Source organism: Babylonia areolata, chromosome 1, assembly GCF_041734735.1.
Source record: "Babylonia areolata isolate BAREFJ2019XMU chromosome 1, ASM4173473v1, whole genome shotgun sequence".
Classification (NCBI taxonomy): Eukaryota; Metazoa; Mollusca; class Gastropoda; order Neogastropoda; family Buccinidae; genus Babylonia; species Babylonia areolata.
Window position 1 is genome coordinate 12110541 of NC_134876.1, and position 19790 is coordinate 12130330.

General features: G+C 38.9%; 2 protein-coding genes across 5 annotated transcripts in view; one reads left to right on the forward strand and one right to left on the reverse strand.

The window, feature by feature from the left end:
• The window catches only part of LOC143279555 (uncharacterized), a 56811-nt gene extending 56037 nt beyond the window's left edge, over positions 1-774 (reverse strand). For all 3 annotated transcript variants that reach the window (XM_076583638.1, XM_076583645.1, XM_076583629.1), the window contains exon 1: positions 666-774. The gene's annotated coding sequence lies outside the window, so the exon portion shown is untranslated. The remainder of the gene's footprint in view (positions 1-665) is intronic.
• Positions 775-960: 186 nt separating this feature from the next.
• On the forward strand, positions 961-16506 carry LOC143279573 (uncharacterized). Of its 2 annotated transcripts, XM_076583664.1 has the most exons (9): positions 961-1099; positions 3566-3692; positions 6567-6699; positions 7663-7942; positions 9226-9340; positions 10105-10269; positions 10793-10907; positions 11895-12034; positions 12428-16506. In XM_076583664.1, the coding sequence occupies exons 1-8, from the start codon at positions 1059-1061 to the stop codon at positions 12020-12022; spliced, it is 1104 nt and encodes a 367-aa protein (XP_076439779.1). In that variant the 5' UTR covers positions 961-1058; the 3' UTR covers positions 12023-12034; positions 12428-16506. The 2 variants fall into 2 exon arrangements, with proteins under 2 accessions (XP_076439779.1, XP_076439772.1); XM_076583657.1 differs by having other exon boundaries at positions 11895-16506.
• The last annotated feature ends 3284 nt before the right edge of the window (positions 16507-19790 follow it).

Below are 19790 nucleotides of genomic sequence, written 5' to 3' on the forward strand. Positions count from 1 at the left end.
ATAATCTTCAACAAAACGGCTTAACATTGAAACAGCAAGGAAACTTGATCAGCAAACAACTGATGTTTGGAAATAACTTAAAAGAACAAGTATTGTTTTTTACTTTCATTTTTTCAAGTACATGAAGTACACAAAAAGAGACCAAAAGAAATCCATCACACACACACACACACCACACACACACACACAGAGTTTCAGTTTCCCAAGGAGGCATCACTGCACTCGGACAAATCCATTTAAATACGCCACACCATATCTGCTAGGCAGATGCCTGACCAAAAGCAGAACACAGCCACCCAAGCTGCTTCAATCTTCAAATTGGAAGGTCAGCCGTCATTACTGACTATTAATGACCTCAGTTGAAATATCAGAACCAGCAGTCCAATGGGCTATGAATGTGATATTTCAAGTTTAATTATTTTTTTTAAAGGCAGGGCAAAATAAATATGACCATCAATAGATATTTTATATCCGTGATTGCAAGACTGTGCCACTAGGATTGGAAAAAATCAACACACACAAAAAGAGAAAACGTCATGCGAATATCTACATATCTGACTGTAAACTTTCTAGATGTGCATGCAGTCTTAACCTTCAATTGTGCATTTCGAGGGCAAAATATCACACTTTCAACACGATTTTGTTGTTGAAAGAAAATGACTTACCTGCTTTCTCAAAATGTCATCAAAATGATTTTTCCTCCAGAACAAGGAAAATCGTCTGCTAGGTTTTCCTGTGAATATAAACTTCCTTGTCCGACATTTCTGTAAAGCTGATTGGATGTTTGCCGGGGAGGCATTAGTGTTGTGGCACAGTTTTAATTCGTTGCACTTGTTGCTAGTTGTACATCTATATTTTTAATTGAAAATAGTATTGACATTTTATTTAATGGCAGTATTACTCAAACGAGTCATTGTAAAAATAAACATTACTACAAATAAAATTGCAACAAACCCTTAAAGGATCCCGAATTTCCGGTGCATTTCAAGAGACGCCATTTTGACAACTAAGTGCAACGAACTGCGGAGAAGGAAATATTTTCAAAGTTTGCGTTTGAAATGGGTCGAAAGAAGAAGAAGGTTTCGAAACCGTGGTGCTGGTATCCTTATGACATTTGATTGAGAGTGGTTCAATTTTTGAAACATATATGTTTTGCGCTATGCCTTTTTTGTGTTAACGTCGTGTCGTGCCATATTTACTTGGGAATTAATCAACTAATCATTTACTGCAGTCATGTTAGTATTCTTTGTGACAGTTTGTTCCAGAAGGCATATTACGATTTTTCGTTTGTTCTGCATCTCTTCGATATTTATATCCATTGTTGAGCCTGGGTATTGCCCTTTAAACCTTCATCTCCGATATTTGTATTTGGGAAGCTGTCAAGGCCAGAACAGCATATTGCACATAAGATGCCACTTGCCAGCTGACGTCATACAAAAATTGCTGCCATAGATGCCCATCGACGTCCTGCATCTATTCCAAATTTTCCTTCATCAGAGTTTGGTTCAACGAACACAAGAACATATTTTAAATAGTCTGAATAATTTAGCTTAATGTGTCTGGAATACAAGCATACTAATTAAAAAGCATAAGTCAGGTGGAGGACCCTTTCTTCTCAACAATGTTTTGTTAACTGGACTTTGTTGAGCACTCTGGAAAAGTGGGTTTTAGCCATATGCAAAAAGAAAGTAGGATTTTTGTCCAGCTAAGTCAGTGGCCCCGGTCAGTTATAATTTCTGTGCAGATGATTATCATCTTTATGGTAATAATGATGAGAGATGCATCGATCTTGTCTGTTGATTGGTTTGAATTCAAAGGTGATCATGGCAGTGACGAAACTGACAGTAATGTACGACGCTTTGTCCAGCCCATCTATCTCAGATAGATCAGATTTGAGCAGGTGACATTGACTGACAGTAAGGGTGCAGTACTTTTGTATAATTTAATAATAATATGGTATTTATATAGCGATGAATCTTGTGCAGAGACAAATCAAAGCGCTTTCGCACCAGTCATTCACACACATGCATAACTCTAAAACTGTAGAAACTAAAGACAAGGAAGGGCAGGCAAGGGAGGCTATTTTGGGAAGAGGTGGGTTTTAAGGCCAGACTTGAAAGAGCTGAGTGTGAAGACTTGACAAAGCGAAAGAGGAAGTTCATTCCAATCGCAAGGTCCAGAGACAGAGAAAGAATGGTGGCCAACGGTCAAGTGTTTGAATCTGGGTATGCGTAAACAGAGTGGATCCGAAGCCGATCGTAGTGAGCGAGATGGAGTGTAGAGGTGAAGGCAGCCGCAGAGATAGGAAGGGGCAGTTTTGTGAATGCATCTATAACATAGAGTGCTGATCTTGTACTTCATTCAGTGTGAGACAGGGAGCCAGTGGAGATGTTGCAAAAGAGGAGTTATGTGCTCAGATCTTTTCTTTCTGAGGACGAGTCGGGCAGCAGAATTTTGTATGCACTGAAGGGACTGAATGGATAAAGCAGGCAAACCAGACAATAGAGTTACAGTAGTCAAGGCAAGCGAGAATGAGAGAAACGACAAGTCTAGATGTTGCGTCAATTTTGAGATGGGGGAGAGGAGAGTTGAGTGGTGTAAGACATAGGTTGAAGACTAGACAGAAGGCATGGTAAAGTGAACTGTATTTCAGTCTTAATCTGGCAGGAACTGGCCAAGAGCCAATCATCCACAATTTTGATAAAGAAACCAAGGCTGACAGACAGTGGACTTAATCTGGGGATTATTTTTTCATGCTTTTTGTCACTGGTTTGTTGACCGACTCCTTAGTTAGCTTCCCCCTCGAAAGGTGGAGTGCTTTTATCTTTTGTGTTGAAAAGAAATAAGAAATAAAAGCTTGACTGTTCAGTTTCTGAGAACATGATTGACTTTTCATCTTGACAGAAGCTTCTGTTGTCTGTTGTAGTTGGGACAATTATTGACTTAATGTACATATCTGCAAGCTTTATCATATGGTTGTTATCATAAACATATAACCTATTTTATTATCTTCAACAGTTATGATTTGACTATCACTGTATAAGAATGCTATTTCCTGTTGTATTTTGTATTCTGTTTGGATGTCATAGTATGGAGGCGGAATTAGACGTTTTTGGTGCACAAAAATTTATCAGTATCAGTTTGAAATGCGTAGTTATCTACAATCAAAATAAATGGAGAAAAAGCTCAGATTCAGAATCCATATTCATTTTCCGTCACAAAAACGTTTACTTTGCTTCTATATCTTGTACAGTTTTTGCACAAGAAAAGTAGAAATTAAAATGAAAACAACCCTGAATCCTCAAAATTCCCTGGCAAGGAGAGCTCTAGCATTTAAAAAAAAAAGATTCTCTGGCACTGAATCAGTTAACCGCCTTGAAACAGACATTGTAAAATACTCTGTTAAATAAGTTAATTGTTATTAATAATGATAGTAAACATGTATTTGTTATCTCTGAGTGACTAAGTCACTGATTTAGTGTATAGCATTAAGCAGTATGATTTCTTTTAAAGTGTTTCATCGGAATGTGTTGCACCTTTGAAGTTTTCTTTAACTGATCACAAGGTATTGTAATCGGGAATTTGATGATGAGAAGATTTTGATCCAGCACCAAAAAGCCAAACATTTCAAATGTCACATCTGTCACAAAAAGCTGTATACTGGGCCTGGGCTTTCTATACACTGCATGCAGGTAAGAATGTAACTTCTATGGATTGTTTATAGTATATATATTCATGTTCAGTTTTTTGTTGTTTTTTGTGTGTGTTTTTTTTTTCCATTTACTAAGCAGAACATGTTGTTACAACAAGACGAGGAATGATCTAAGATTTACATCAAAAGTGCTATTTTATTTTTTGTTGTAACATAGATATTTACTATTTGTATTGTTGCCATTGTTTTGATTTGTCTCTTGTGTAGTTGTACTGTCTTAGGTGAATTCAAAATAATTTTATGTTTGCTTGTAAAGTTTGATGTCATATCCCCCTCTTGTATGCTGGTGAAATGCGGGATTGTCAGATATTACTCATGAGTAGTTCTTTCATTTTCTGAGAATTTACCTTGTGAATGGAGAGAGTTACCACACTTTACTCTTTACAAGTGTTTACGGTCTTTCATCCTCCCCTTCCGACATACAGTTTGGTGTGTCACAAGGCTCCATGCTTGGGCCCATTCTGTTTGTTCTGTGGCCTGTACACAACCGATTTCCACCATTGTGAATCATCATTTGTTGTCCCACCACAGCTTTTCCAATGACAACCAGCTGTATCTGTCAGGAACTCCCATCTCTCCATCCCTCTCATTGACTCTACTCAGGCCTGCATCTCTGATCTGAAGATGTGGATGCCTGAAAACAAGCTTAAATTAAAATTTTTAATTAGGATAAAACTGAAATCATGACTATCACCCCACAAAGACTTTGCCACTCAGTCTCTCTTCCTTCCTCAGTCTCCCTCAGTGACACCGACATTCCTCTTTCCTCTTCTGTCCGCAATCTTGGTGTCATACTTGACCAGTCTCTTTCCTATCAACAGCATGTTGCAAATATATGCAAACTGTGTTACTTTGAAATTCGCAGAATTGCATCCATTTGTCATCTGACTGAAGATGCAACCAAAACTCTCCTCTGTGTCTTTGTGCCGTCCCGCTTGGATTATTTTAATTCTGTACTTATTGGTTCACCCAGCTACCTCATTGTTAGGCTTTAGAAAGTTCAGAAATATGCTGCTCGTCTTGTCTTTCGTTCTGTAAATTTGATCACATCTCTCCTCTCCTTCATGCTTTACACTGGCTCCCAGTACAAGAAAATTATTTACAAAATAGTCTATTGAGGCTTCTGGTCCACAGTATCTTCCTGATCTCATTCATCCTTACATACCCTCTTCTTCTTCTGACACCAGTATGCTTAGGATCCCCCCTGCTCGAACCAAAACGTATGGCCAACGCAGTTTTTCATTCCAAGACCCTTTCCTTGGAATCAACTTCCTCAGCCTCTCCGTCACTCATCTTCACTGCAATTTTTCAAATCCAGTCTGAAGACCCATCTTTTCCCCTCCTGATTAATTCTCAACAGCTCTTCCCTTTCCAGTATGAACTAAAATGACTGAGTGAGTGAGTTTTGATAGTTTTAGAATTTGTAGGTAGTATTTTTTATTGTGTACTATTTACAGTTGTGTGCTATGACTTGTGTGTGTGAATGCGTGTCACAGTGTGGATGGTGGGGGGGAATAATTTTTAATAATGTTTGGTATCTTGTGTTCTGTGTTTCCTTTGATATACAAATATGTGTTCTATTTGTAAACGCCTAGGGTTTATTTTCAAGATTAGGCATAAATGCTCATAATAATAAGTATTATTATTATTGTAAAAAAAAAAAATATAATACTATTTCAAGTATTTGTTAAATCGGTTGGTCTGGCCTCATTCAGTCATTGTTTATTAATTTCAAGTCGAAAAACTATGGAGGCAACCTTGTGTTTGTTCTGTATTGTCTGTGTGTTCTGTGTGGCTTGTTCAGGATTAAAGAGTTTATGCCAGTCTTGAATAAATGCTAATTTCTTAAATTTGTGTTTGCACGTTTCTTCTGTCACTGCTACTGTGTGCACATGTCAAATGATCGGTATGAACACAAACCCGGCGCTTCCTTTTTTCTTTCTTTTTTTCTTTTTTTTACCTGTGTGCTAGCAGAATGGGTAACGTTACTTGAAGTTGTGTACCTTGTGAACGGAGAGAGTTACCACTCTTTACTATTTGTTAATTGATCTCCTGGCCTCATTGTTTATTAATTTCAGTCAGTGGCAGAAGGGATGGAGGTTATGATAATGTGATAGAATGAGTGGGGTGGGGAAGGGTCAAAGTCCAGCTATGTTGAAGGGTCCACATGTATTAAACTAACAGTAACAGCACTACCTTTCTCTCCTGGAACTATGCCCCAACCCTGGTCTCTAGTTTTCACTATCATTCTGTCACCTCTCACTATCCTCTCAAACTCCTGTATAATAAGATATGTTTACAATATGAATGCCTAACACACACACACGGACACATACGATATGCACATACACACATACATACACAAATCATAAAGATAAAAGATGTGTTAAAAGTACTTTTTTTTCTTTTTTAAGCCATGATATTTCTGATTTTAGACCGACTAGAAACATTGTTTAAACTTCCTTTTGGTTTTTTGTGTGTGTGCACATTTGATGTGTGTAAGTTGCTGAAACTGAGTGAAAGCTGGGCAAGTACAAAAACCATTCACCATGATTCAGGCAAGTGAATTTTCCGCTGACTTGCCTGACTGGGCAGTTGGAAAAAAAAAGTCAGTGTTGAGCACTGATTATAATAGTAAATAATGATGTTAATACTATTAATAGTTATGATATTAATTGTCATATGTTACAGGGTTGTTGCTACAAAAAAAGGATAAAAGGGGGGGGAAAAAACAAGATAAAAAGGCAAAGAAAGTTTAAAAAAAAAAAAAATCAAACTCAACTCGTGTCCTTTATATATAATTTATAGAAATTTTTTAATTAGTTTTTTGATTGTTGTTTGTCTTCTGTTTTAGGTGCACAAAGACAAAGTTGATAAGGTACCAAATTCTATACCTGGCAGAAACAACATTGAAATAGAAATTTATGGAATGGAGGGCATACCAGAAGAAGACCTCAAAGACCATGAACGAAATAAGAGTAAGAAAGGTAAGTTTTTATTCTTATGTAACTGTACATAGAGAATAATTCTGTAATTGTACATTGTGAATAATGTTGTGGACAATCTAGCTTTGTTATTTTATTTATTATGTCTGTTCCTCTTTTTTTTCTTCTTTTTTCCCTTATTTGTGTGAATCTTTTTTTTAGGATTTTGAAGACTCTTGAGACTGATTTTATTATTTTTTTGTTGTGTCATCTCTGCATGACGAGATAACTCGTCATGGCAAGTATGTATGCTTTGCTGCCTGCATGACGAGATAACTCGTCATCGAAATATTCTGACTTTTCCCTGGTTTGCATTCACTTCCTTGGCAAAAATAGTGGTAGCTTTAGCCTGGGGAATCTCTCTAGATTCTATTCATAACTAGAAACCCCATCTACGTCATGAAGCAGTCCTTTATTTGAACGTTTTGGTTGGGTCACTGCCCAAGTGTTTGCCTGACTTCTCTCCTCGCTCGCTCAACAAAATGTCGGACTGACACCGTGCTCAGGACATGCAATCGTGACGAACTAAATCAACCATGATTTCTTTCTTTAGCTGATGCTCAGAAAGAATTGAAGCGTAAATTCGAAGGAGAAGATAGAGATGAACATTTATAGGACGATCTGATAGAAAATAAATGAATAATGAAGAGAGTGGCCAAGATGCGACTGTCATTGAGTGATGCCGGCTGTACACATGTTAGCAGACGACAAATGACCAAATTAGCAGCAGAGCGATATTCTTGGCACACAGCCAACGCGGTCTGATGAGAACTGAATCAAGTGACCGTGTGAGGTTAAACAGAACAGAATGTAATGTTGAAACCACCTTAAGGATGATTGTTATTCATTTTAGTGTTTGATCAAGAACTTATTGTGAAATTGCAAACGATCAAAACATTATTTTGTAACAGTTGGCATTCACAATACAACATGTGTTTCTTGAAGGAAATATCTCTTTCATTTCAGATGAATTGAAAGGAGGTGATTCTCCCGATGAAGACGACGGCGGCAGCAGCAGCACACCACAGCCTGCTTTTCCCAGCAGTATGCCTCCTGGTCCAATGGGAGCCATGGCTTTTCCCAATCCAGGGGGCATGCCTCCAATGCCCCCTGGCCCTATGATGGGCCCAATGGGCAATATGGGGCCTATGGGCCCCATGGGGCCAATGGGTCCAATGAATAATATGGGAAACATGGGTCCCATGGGACCAATGGGTGGCAATATGGGCCCAATGGGTAACATGGGGTAAGCATAAGTTAACTTTCCTTTTTATTTTTCTTAAATGAAAAGTACCATACAATGATAGATGCACTGACGCCGAAAAAGAAAAGAACTTGTGGACTATAGTAATGAATGGATGAGTTGTTTTTGTCTAAATGATTGGAGCTTGTATCAGAAATTCAAGTTCACACTGATCCCTACACTAACAGCTTGACTTGGCGTTCTAGCTCTCGGGTCTTCACAGCCCACAACCAATGGCGGGTTGGGGGGGAGTGTAGGGGGTTTCAGAATGGGATAATTTTTTATTATTTGAAACATGAAATAGTGGAGTTTCTTGGTTGCTCCCTTTCAGCCATCTTGAGTGACTGGTGCAACCACCATACCCCACACGCGCTCTTCTGAATATTTGAATGTAGGCTGCCCCTCCTGCCCACACAGCCAGCTGATTTAGTCCCTCCTCTCTGCCAGTTGACACAGGCATCACTGCAGGCTACCCAAAGTCTTGTCCAATTTCTGTAGCCATGGCATTATTGAAGCATGTCTTGGTTTACTAAAAGGCACACTGGCCAGGTATCTGTCTTAAGTGCAATAGGTTTTCTGTTGGGGTTATCTTACCCTTAGCTCCTGGTTCAAAAGCCTGCCTTGGGAGCATTGGGGGTTAGGTTTTTCTGGTATTCAAAAACAGATTTCGGTATAGTTTCCTTCTCTCATACTATTAATTTGACTCATATTTGGGGCATAACTTAGCAGTGCAGTGATAGGCATGTGCATGATGCTCTCTGGGGGGGTTGTGGATGGGAGCATACTCCTCCCTGATTATTTTTCAAGGGTTATTCCTCTAAATCCGCTGTGTTCAGCCTGGGGGAGCGAGATGCCCAGTTTAATGATGCTATCTTGTAAAGGATGTGATTCTTCACCACAGACTGAACGATCTCCTGTAGCTAAAACTGAAGCTGGTACCATATCCCACCTGCCCCTATGGAAAGGAAAACAAGACAGCAGAGTGGTTTTCTGAAACTGCCCCCTGTTCAAACAGGCAAGACAAGATATGTTGCCTATATAATAACACGCCACTCAAATCAAACAAACAGGAAGAGCTGGAAAAACTCATTCATTGCTAGAACTGTACTGATGGTATGGCTGTGAACGCCAAGATGAAGTCCAGTTTCTGAATATGATTTTTATTGTAGCAGTTGCTTTTCCTGATACTCTGTAGTTGTATGACACATACAGATGTTTGTTTTAATGTTTCTTTTCAACGTTTTTAGCAGTATTTGTACCACTGTATGTGTGTATTATATGTTCAGAATGCCTCCCATGCCACCCCAGCCAATGATGCCTCCAGGCAACCAGAATATGAACATGAACCAAGGAGGGCCAGGTCCAGGTCCTTCAAAGCCTTTGTTTCCAGCGGCTGCTCAGGTGAGTCCTTTCAGTTTCACACTGTCAGCATTTGAGATACACATCATAGACTTGAAATATTTGTCAGTGGATAAAAATCTGGCTTCTCAGTTGGAAGTTTGTCTTGGAGTATGTAGATTTGAAAAATGTTGAGAAAGTTGTGGGCAGTTTTCTTCCCCCCTGCCATTAAAGAAAAAGATTGTTAAAGCAATATAGCTATTTGTGTGTGTGTGTGAGAAAGTATAATTACCTAAAAATATTGGAATGGATGTGTGTATATGTTTAAATCCCGCAAATGTGGTTTCATTACACTTAAACTTGACTCACTGTGTTCTTTGCTGTCTCTTAATGTTACCACTTTATGTTCTTTCAGTTTATCAGAATGAAGAAAAGGGTGACAAATAATGACAGGGGAAACATGATTATGTATTTGTGTCTGGGGGGTTGAACATGTACTTATTGATACCACACAAAACAGCTTGACGTAACTGTAAAATATAAATAAAATGTAAATGTGGGACTCTTGCAGATTTTTGCTAACAGAATTTAAGGTTTAGGAAATCAAAGCTGCATTTAGCAGATATACTTGAAATACTATTGAAAATCATGTCTGGGACTGCTGCAACTTGGGAATGATTTTTTCTGGTTGGCTGGTCTGAGTTTTAAATGTGAGCACTCGCCACTGAAATGAATGCAGGTTTTAGGGAAAGGTTTGGAATTAAGTAGAATAGTTGTAGTGAAAGGAAAAGTAAGCAAGTGGCTTAACCGTTTAGTTGTAATTTCAGAGTGGTCCGACTTCAACAACTATTGGTCCTGTGAAGCCTACATTCCCAGCGGCAGCAACAGTTTCTGCTTCTGCCACAATAACTGGTGCACCTACTATTAAAAAACCGGAAGCCAGCTCAGGTTTGACTTCCAAACTTATCCATCCGGATGAAGATATTTCTTTGGTAAGTACTTTGTTGCCCCTTTTTTTGTATGGGTGGGAGTTTCTCTCCACACTTCCACAGGCATTTCTTCAGATCTGAGGTTAGTTTAAAGAGCATGGAAATCATTTTGTTTTTTCTTATAATGTCAGCAGACTTTCCATTGAATTTGTTCACATTACTTCAAAAAGAACCATTGAAAGCATTCACAGTAACATAATCATTCATTTTGCTTATTATGTAACAGAAACAATCTGTTATCACAGGTATGAAACAATACTTGCTGAATGATGTTGCTAGAGCTGTCAGATGTCTTGAGATTGTTGATTATATTTTGTTGGTTTTGAAAATGCTACATATTCCATGGATGCATTTTTTTGACACACATTGCGAATTTGATAATCAGTGCAGTGGCCTATAAATCCCTTCCTGTGCCCATGTCCAAATCTGAATAGAAGATAAAATTTTGCATTTTTAACAAAGTGCGGTTTTGAATCACTGGAAATTTTCTAAGCAGTTTTACTGATACTAATGGTTGATGTTGCAGGAAGAGAAGCGGGCCAGCCTTCCCAAGTATCAGGCTCGGATTGCCGGCAGCATGGCAGGAGGAAACATGAACATGAATCAGAATATGAATCAGAACATGAATCATCCCATGCAAGGTATCATTCATCATTGTTATTTGCAAGTCTTTTAAAATGACAATGGATCATTTATGAAATAAGCTGTAATTTAACCTGTGTGGAATCATGTTAGCTGCATTACTGCTGCTGCTGAGTGTGCTCATCAGTAAGCAGCTATTTTCCTTATAATGGGAGAGGCTGAAAGATCAGTTTCTGTTCTATATCTATTCAGTCTGTCAAGCTTGTACTGAAGTTTGTGTTCACTTAACCCACAAAAAGAAACAGCTATAGTGCCATGGTGATAGTATTTCCTTTAGTGTCAAAGGGAAATGATTTGAGGCTAGTATGCAGAATGATTAATTGCCCTTTTACCGCTACTGAACTGTTTTTTGTTGTGAGGGTGGTCCTCAGGCTTAAATTTTTTCAGGCTGGAAAGAGCCAGGAGAAGAACCTTAGCTCCCCATGATAATAATGCAAATTTCTGTTAGCTTCATTATCTTTTGATAGGCAGTAATTTTTTGTGCTCAGCAGTACCTTCTTATCACAGAACCTCAGGAAAGTTTTATTTTGAAAGGTACTAGGAAACTAAGAAGATGCGGTAAGTTTGTAATTTGTTAGACTTTATGTTTGTTTTTTGTGAGAGAAAATCTGGTATGAAAACAAGTGTTTCTTCAATTGAACACAGTCTGTTTTAAAAGAATAATTTTAGGAAGAACCATATTTAATTAACAGGTTTTTTTTAAAATTGTGCTGTGCTTTTGTGTGTGGATTTAATGCCATTATGAGCTATGATATTATACCTTCTCTTTGATGACTTTCCTGTTTTTATGTGAGGTGGTTGTGGTTTTGTTGTCTTTCGTATTTTTAGGTGGGTTGGAAATGATGAAAAGTGTCTAGAAATACTGGGGTTCAAGACAGAGACCAAAGTGATATACCCTCTAATTATACTTGGTTGATAGCTGCATGATTACTGTATGTGAAAGTGTTGATTTTGACTGCAGTATGAAGTTTTGCTTAATCTTTCAGGTGGGATGATGGGAGGAATGCCTCCTCGAATGGGCATGCGTCCTCCTGGCCCTCCAGGACCCTACAACATGCCATTCCGACCGGGGCCTGGCATGCAGGGACCCCCTCAAATGCGTGGCGGCTATTAATCTCCATCACACGTTAGTTACTGCCTCTATGACATCATGTCTGTTGTAACAGTAAATACTGGGATAAACAGCGTTTCCTTTCTTTTTATTTTTTAATTTTTTTTAATGTTCTTGTTCATATTTTGATATTTCAAATGAAACTTTGGTACCAGTGACAAACATTTGCCATGTGTGGGTTCAAGTTGAAGAATTAAGGTTTATCTGTGGGTTTGTCTGGGATGTGGAAGGGGGTAATTTGAAGCTGAGTCAGAAAATATCTTTGATTTTTTATGTACATTGATTTTTTATGAACATTGTTTTTCTATCATCACTCATAGATTATTATTTCTCTGAATCAAAAAGATGATTGGTGTTCATTTGAAGGCTATTAACTCTGACTTTTCTTTGTTTCTTTTTCCCGTCAAGCGATGAGGTCACCTCGTTGAGCCCTGGTTGGCTAACAAGAATTGACAAGAGACACGGTTAAATGAGGGTAGGATCAGTGAGAATGGGTGTGAAATTGTCTTGAGTGTGTGTGGAGAGCGTGGAATAGGGGAACCATGAGAGCGGACGCGTTTCAGGCAAGTGCATCACAGTGAGCTAGCTTGCTGTTGGGCAGAAAGCCCCCAACTGTGGTTGGTGATGCAGCGTTTTTCTTGTGTGTTTGCTTTTGTTCCTTTCTGAGGGTTGCTAAGTCTCGGTTGAAGCAGTGATTGGCCAGGTTGGTGCGTCACAGTGGGTAGACCCACTGTTGGGCCTCTGGTCCCCAAAGTGTTGGTGACGCAGAGATTTTGTATGACAGCATGACAGTTGCTCTAGACAGTGATGCATCTGTGTTTGTGACATGCCTGGTTGTTGTTTCTCCTCTGAATAACATGTAGTGCCCTTAATATTTTGCCAGTATTGATAATGATTGATTTGCTGGAGATCACACCCATGTTGAGGATTATTTTAAGGTGAGGGTGAAATCAAGGCATGTGGTCATGATCAGATTGTTTCTTCATATGCAGTGTTCTTTGTCATCCAGGGCAGTGTTTCCAGTTCTACCTTTGGATTCAGAATAATAACAGGAGAATGGATCTGTTGATCTATTTTACATCTTAATTATCTATACACATTTTGTTCTACATAACAGAGAGATTGAAACACATCCTGAATTTGTTCATACTTGTTCACAACTCGTTAGATTATTGACCTTCTAGTTTGAGAGGTTTGAAAAATGTCAGTGATTATTAACTACTTGGTAAAATTTGATCTCATTTAGAAATTTATATGGCAAAGAACACTTTGTCTTAATTTGTGTTCTTGCACAGTTGATCATCACATCTCTTGGTCCTTTCTTTTGGCATAGGAAGTAGTGTTAGTTCCTTCTTTTAATTTTTGAAGACAGGTGTTTGCATTGCTGCTGTTCATGCTAACTTCTTCTCACTGAGGATTGTGTGCATGCTTGTGTAAGCTCCCTGAAAAGGTCTGTTCCTGCCAAAGGTATGTGATTCCAGAACCTTTTTGTTTGCCCATCTTTGTTGTCTGCCCACAATTGTTTAGCTGTTCACATTTAAACCTGCCAGATTCCCCAAGCATTAGGTAATTGCAAATGCATACATTTATATTTAATTACACATACTTAACCATGACCCACTGGTGCAGACTCCGGCAGGGGTCTGGATTCCTGTCCAGTCCAAATATATTTACATTCATTTAATGTCCATGGTTTAAGTTTGAAGATTAAAAAAAAAAAAAGGAATGTGAATGTTTTGATTAATGACAGGGGCTGTCAGCTTCAATGGACAGATGTTTATGGGAATAGAATCCGATACCTACATGCTCTATTTATTACTTAGTGTCAGTGTTACACATTTTCCAGCAGTCAGTCAGATCCCTTGAGAATGGTCCTGCTGTCAGCTAATTTCAGGTTGAAAAAAACATGGATGCCATCTGTTTCATAAAGTCAGTTAGGGCACTGGCTGGCTTTCTTCTAATCCATAAATGGCATAGCATGTGAGGTGTTGAAAGTCGGTGGACAAATTTCAACGATGAGATGTTAATCAACAAGGTGGGATATTAGAATTTTAAAATTTGGTATATAGATGAAGGTTGTATCATTTTTATTACAGAAACTGTTCCAGTGATCACGTAAGTCTGTAAATTATTCTTATTTTCTTTCTGACTGTCTTAGGTTGTTGTTGTGTTTTGTTTTGTTTTTGTGTTTTTTTCTAAATTATTTTTTTTGTGTGTGTGTTGTTGTTTTTTTTAAAGGTAAATTGAGCTTAACAACAATTGAAGTGTATTTTCCACCACAGGTATTGTTGGCAGACTTTTATTTGATCTTTTCCTGAATACAGACACAGGCATTTCAGGTAGGTGGGCCCATGTACTGGAAATAATATTTCACTGTCTATGATTTAACAGTTTTTAAGTATGAAAAGGGTTCTTTCTCGTTGTATACAATTTACAAATAATAGCACATCTTGCCAAGAGTTTTTTTGGGGGAGTAAAATCATGTCATTATCTTCCGTTAGGAAATTGTGGAACAAGAGAATTCAGTAGTGCAAACATTGAGAATTTTTGTCAGATTTGATTTCAAACAATTCACTGACTGTTAGCAAAACTATATTGCTATGACTAGTGCTGGTTTTTTTTCTGTCTACAGAATGAGGAAGAGCAAACTGAAAATTTAATTTTTCAGTTGGAACAGAATGATCAGGTGCAGTAATTTTTTTGGTGGAAGATTTGAAAGTATTCTGCAAGCTAAGATCTCTGTCAAGGAAGATTGGAATGTCAGTTCTGCTGTTCAGAATGACAGAAAACAGACATACTAGATGCAGCTATTTGTTTTGGTTATTTAGTGGGAGCTACAAATTTCTGTGGGCTTTTTGTCTTGTAAATTTCAGTTAGTTTCCTTCGGTAATTGGTGTCCACTCTGACTTCCATATTTATGTTTCTTTTCATCATCTTTATGTACGATAGATATTCAGATGCTCCATAACAGGTGGCACAAATTATGTTGGATATCAGTCACTTAGCAGTTGGCTTCATTCTTTGGAACAGTCCACTTCTGAAATCGGCATCATGTTCTGGATACTTTATTAGAATTTGATTTCTAAGTATTTTTGTTTTCCTTTTCATTTGGTATTGGTTGTTACCCTGATTTTAACGTGAAGTATGTGTGGTTCATGTCAGTTTTGTGTGTGTGGAGTCGCATAGTCTGTGTTGTTCAGGTGATATTTGCAGAGAGGAGAATGAGGGAGACTGGTTTGTTATTGTATTTTGCCATTGATAAGCTGTTCTGTTTTGTGTACGGTTCTTGCTTAGTAATTCATAAAGACATAACCTGCATCTTTATTAAGTTACAAAGCAAGAACAGCCCACTACACAGAAAGTTACTTGACATAACCATTGGCAAAATACAAGTACAAGCGTTTTTAAGGCCGGTTTTTTGTGGGTTTTTTTCTTCTTCTTTTATATAATAAGATCATATTGTTAGTTGCTATTAACAACTTTTTTTTTTTAAGTGAATAAGATGCTTATGCTAAGTACCCATAGAAATGTGTTTAGAATTGTTTCTCAGAATAGTTTTTTGGCAGTCATCACCCTTGCAAAATAGGACACATGGAGGTAAGGCAGACAACATGCTTGCGCACACTCAACACACAAATACAAGACCAAAAAAAAGAAAGTAGACATCATTATTTTAGATTCAATGTTTTCATTTGACCGAATACTGAATAATGTCTCTTTCAGGTTTTACTAAACAGCTGAGTTTTGCATAAAACTGAAGATGGCAAAGCCAGTTTTGTAGAAGTATCACTACCACTTTGGTTTTGATTCCAATAAACATATTAAACATTTTATAGAAAAATGTGCCTTGGGAAATGGGGTGGAATTTTCATTTCAAAGGTGTATTGCTTGTTGAAGAAGGTAAAGAGAGGTATGTCAGTCTGTGACAGGTCACCAGACCTTACCTATTCTTGTTTTCTTTGTGTATGATTCCTGGGGACTAGGTTTTTATGTTTGAAGTATATTCCAGGTAGCTTTATTACCATAGCTGCATTGAGTTGTGAAGCGCTTTAGTCTCATACTTAATTAACCAGGAATGGGGATATTAAAGCAGAACCTGCTACAAAGCATGATAAGGGGCTGCAGTCTGCAACTGTAGTAAGTCAACAGTGAGGTGAATGTGTGTGTTGTAGGAAAGAGAGTGAACCTTGATTAGATACTGATGTATGATCTTCTGAGAACAATGTCAGGTGTTAACATTTGTCCGTTAAATGTCCTGTCTCATGTCCGTCTCAACAGTAAGTCACCAGTGAGGATGTGTATGCACGCCTGAGTGAAAAGAGAGTGAATCTTGTGCAGATGTTGATGCTATGGTGTTGTTGAAGAAGTACAGTGTCAAGATATGTTTGTCCATGGTTCATGTGTGTGTGTGTGTGAATGTTGTGAGCACCATGAAATGTTAAAATGTTTTCATGTCCATTTATCAATAAATATTTCTTACCATACAATGGTGTCTGTTTCTTTCATTGATTTCCTAGTGTGTGTGTGTGTGTTACATCAGTTAAAAAAAAAATGACATTACTTAGCTGTGACATGAAAATTGAAAATTATTTTTAATCAAATTGTCTCCCAGCAAAGTAATATCTCAAAGTAAATTTGTGCCTATTTAGCACCCTATTATGGGGGGCAAACTTCATCATTGGTACATTCTCAGCCACTTAAAGTTGATATTAGGGAGGGTTTGCAGACCCATTCATTTGATTTCCATTGAGATCCCCTGTAACGTTTAATGAGAACCATGTGCATATGCACGTCTCTATTTTATGGTTTTTTTTTTATCACTGAAAGGCTAAGATTTTGACATAGAAATTGTTTTCCTGATGAAAGGATTCAGCAGAACAAGTTTGGTGATTATTTTTGCAAGTTTTCAAGATATATTTGGTTTTGTAATTACACCCATTATTTTAGTCTTTAATGTTCATTTTGAGCATGTTTCACATAACATCTCTGCCATTTCATATTTGAACTGATCCATTTATAAACTGCTAAAAGTTGTCCGGACACAGGCAGTGCAAACTAAAGAAAGAAAGTGACGGTGGTGGGGTGCCCATGACATTATCATATGACCTACTTCTCACTCTGCAAGCGATGAAAGGTCCCCTTCAAAAGGGGGCTTGCAAACCCCTCCCTATTGATTACAAATGGTGACACTGCAGCAGTGCATAGTCTCGGTGGCTTTACTGCAACCTTGCATTAACCTTCGCCGCACTGAGCTTCTGACTCGAAGATTCGTCCCAAGGTGGGCCTCTCAGACCGACATACCGCCAAAGAAGCAATGGGCGGTTTACCCCTTAATAATCCCAGCGTGGGCCTGTCAGACCCACAGGGTTGCAAAGCAGGCAAGCGAGCGATAGGGCCTAGGGCTGAATTTCAGCCATCACCGGTGCATCTTGAAACAAGCATGGCATCACAAGCATCCATGGTGGAAGAAGCAGAGCGAGAACTTCGCGCTGCTTTGGGTGTATTGGGGTAAGTAATTCGATCGCCCATGTTGCATCCTTGTTATTATTTATTTGTGTACACTTTTAAAACATTTAAGAAATCCTGCCCGTTTTTTAAATACTTTAAATACTTTTCGTGTTGTGAAGTTAGTTGCATGAACTGTTGCCGAGTTTCAGGAGGCAGCATAGCAACACACATAGATCTAGCGCTCTATTACGCTCTGTGTGTTATAGGGGACTAGTTTATGAATATCCATTGTGTCTATGGCTAGCAATGGCTGCAGCAACTTATCGAAATTGAATCTAAACTATTTGCGCCCTAACAATATGCATTGTGAAGCTGGTTGTCTGCAGGCAAGCGATGGTGCCACGTTTTCAGTAAATTTGGATCCCCTTTCAAAAAAAGCCTTTTCCAACAAAAACGCTTTTGGGGGATTAGTTTTTATATATGACACTTTTGCATCTATTGTTATATGTTTACATATGATGTATGTATCATGCGAGCTCAAGTGCACAGATTGCTCTGCATGTGTGTTGTGGGAGCTAAGATATGCATGATTGATTGTGTGTGTGTTTGGGGTGGAAATGTGTTTATATGTGTATTTGGGTGGGCGCTGGTGGTGGTGAAGTGGCACAGCCGTGCATGTTCCCTGCCCCTGGCCTTCATTATAGCCCTCTGCAAGTGACGCCCTACCTCCAATGGCACAGAAGATGACAGGGAAGAACAGAGCAGAGAAGAACAGATGGCACAGAACATGACAGAGAAGAACGGACAGCAGAGAAGAACAGATGGCACAGAAGATGACAGGGAAGAACAGACAGCAGAGAAGAACAGATGGCACAAAAGATGACAGGGAAGAACAGACAGCAGAGAAGAACAGATGGCACAGAACATGACAGAGAAGAACGGACAGCAGAGAAGAACAGATGGCACAGAAGATGACAGGGAAGAACGGATATCAGAGAAGAACAGATGGCACAGAAAGATGACAGAGAAGAACAGACAGCAGAGAAGAACAGATGGCACAGAAAGATGACAAAGAAGAACGGATAGCAGAGAAGAACAGATGGCACAGAAAGATGACAGAGAAGAACAGATGGCACAGAAGATGACAGGGAAGAACTGACAGCAGAGAAGAACATATGGCACAGAACATGACGGGGAAGAACGGACAGCAGAGAAGAACAGATGGCACAGAAAGATGACAGGGAAGAACGGACAGCAGAGAAGAACAGATGGCACAGAAAGATGACAAGGAAGAACGGACAGCAGAGAAGAACAGATAGCACAGAAAGATGACAGGGAAGAACGGATAGCAGAGAAGAACAGATGGCACAGAAGATGACAGGGAAGAACTGACAGCAGAGAAGAACATATGGCACAGAACATGACAAGGAAGAACGGATAGCAGAGAAGAACAGATGGCACAGAAAGATGACAAGGAAGAACGGATAGCAGAGAAGAACAGATGGCACAGAAAGATGACAAGGAAGAACGGATAGCAGAGAAGAACAGATGGCACAGAAGATGACAGGGAAGAACAGATAGCAGAGAACAGATGGCACAGAAAGATGACAGGGAAGAACGGATAGCAGAGAAGAACAGATGGCACAGAAAGATGACAGAGAAGAACAGACAGCAGAGAAGAACAGATGGCACAGAAGATGACAGGGAAGAACGGACAGCAGAGAAGAACAGATGGCACAGAAAGATGACAGAGAAGAACGGATAGCAGAGAAGAACAGATGGCACAGAACATGACAGAGAAGAATGGATAGCAGAGAAGAACAGATGGCACAGAACATGACAGAGAAGAACGGATAGCAGAGAAGAACATATGGCACAGAAGATGACAGGGAAGAACGGATAGAGAAGAACAGATGGCACAGAAAGACGACAGGGAAGAAGGATAGCTCCTCTCTATTTCATATGTGGGTCTGAGAGGCCCACCATTGGACGAATAAGGGTATTGGCCTTTGCTCCTCTTTCTCATATGTGGATCTGAAAGGCCCACCTTGGGATGAATCAGGATAATGAAATTACATCATTAATTACACCTTTCTTTTATGATGTAATAATTCCAAATTTTGTCACCGGAAAGGGACTTACGAGTCAGGAAAAGTCAGGAAATTTCATAACTGTAGCTTTAATAGTTCCGGAAATATGGGGACTTTAATGCGGCTGTGGGTCTGACAGACCCACTCTGTGCGGCGAAGGTTAATTAAGTAGTTTATCAACTTCTGGAGCTGAGACTGTATTTGGAACTCTGTACTTGAAACTTTACAAGGTG

What these genes read in the sequence shown, in the direction of transcription:
- LOC143279573 (XM_076583657.1), top strand. Translation starts at nt 1,059, where the DNA reads ATGGGTCGAAAGAAGAAGAAGGTTTCGAAACCGTGGTGCTG. An exon ending in GTTTCGAAACCGTGGTGCTG is followed by an intron (nt 1,100 to 3,565) that starts GTATCCTTATGA and finishes ACTGATCACAAG; the next exon opens with GTATTGTAATCGGGAATTTG. An exon ending in CGGATGAAGATATTTCTTTG is followed by an intron (nt 10,270 to 10,792) that starts GTAAGTACTTTG and finishes TTGATGTTGCAG; the next exon opens with GAAGAGAAGCGGGCCAGCCT.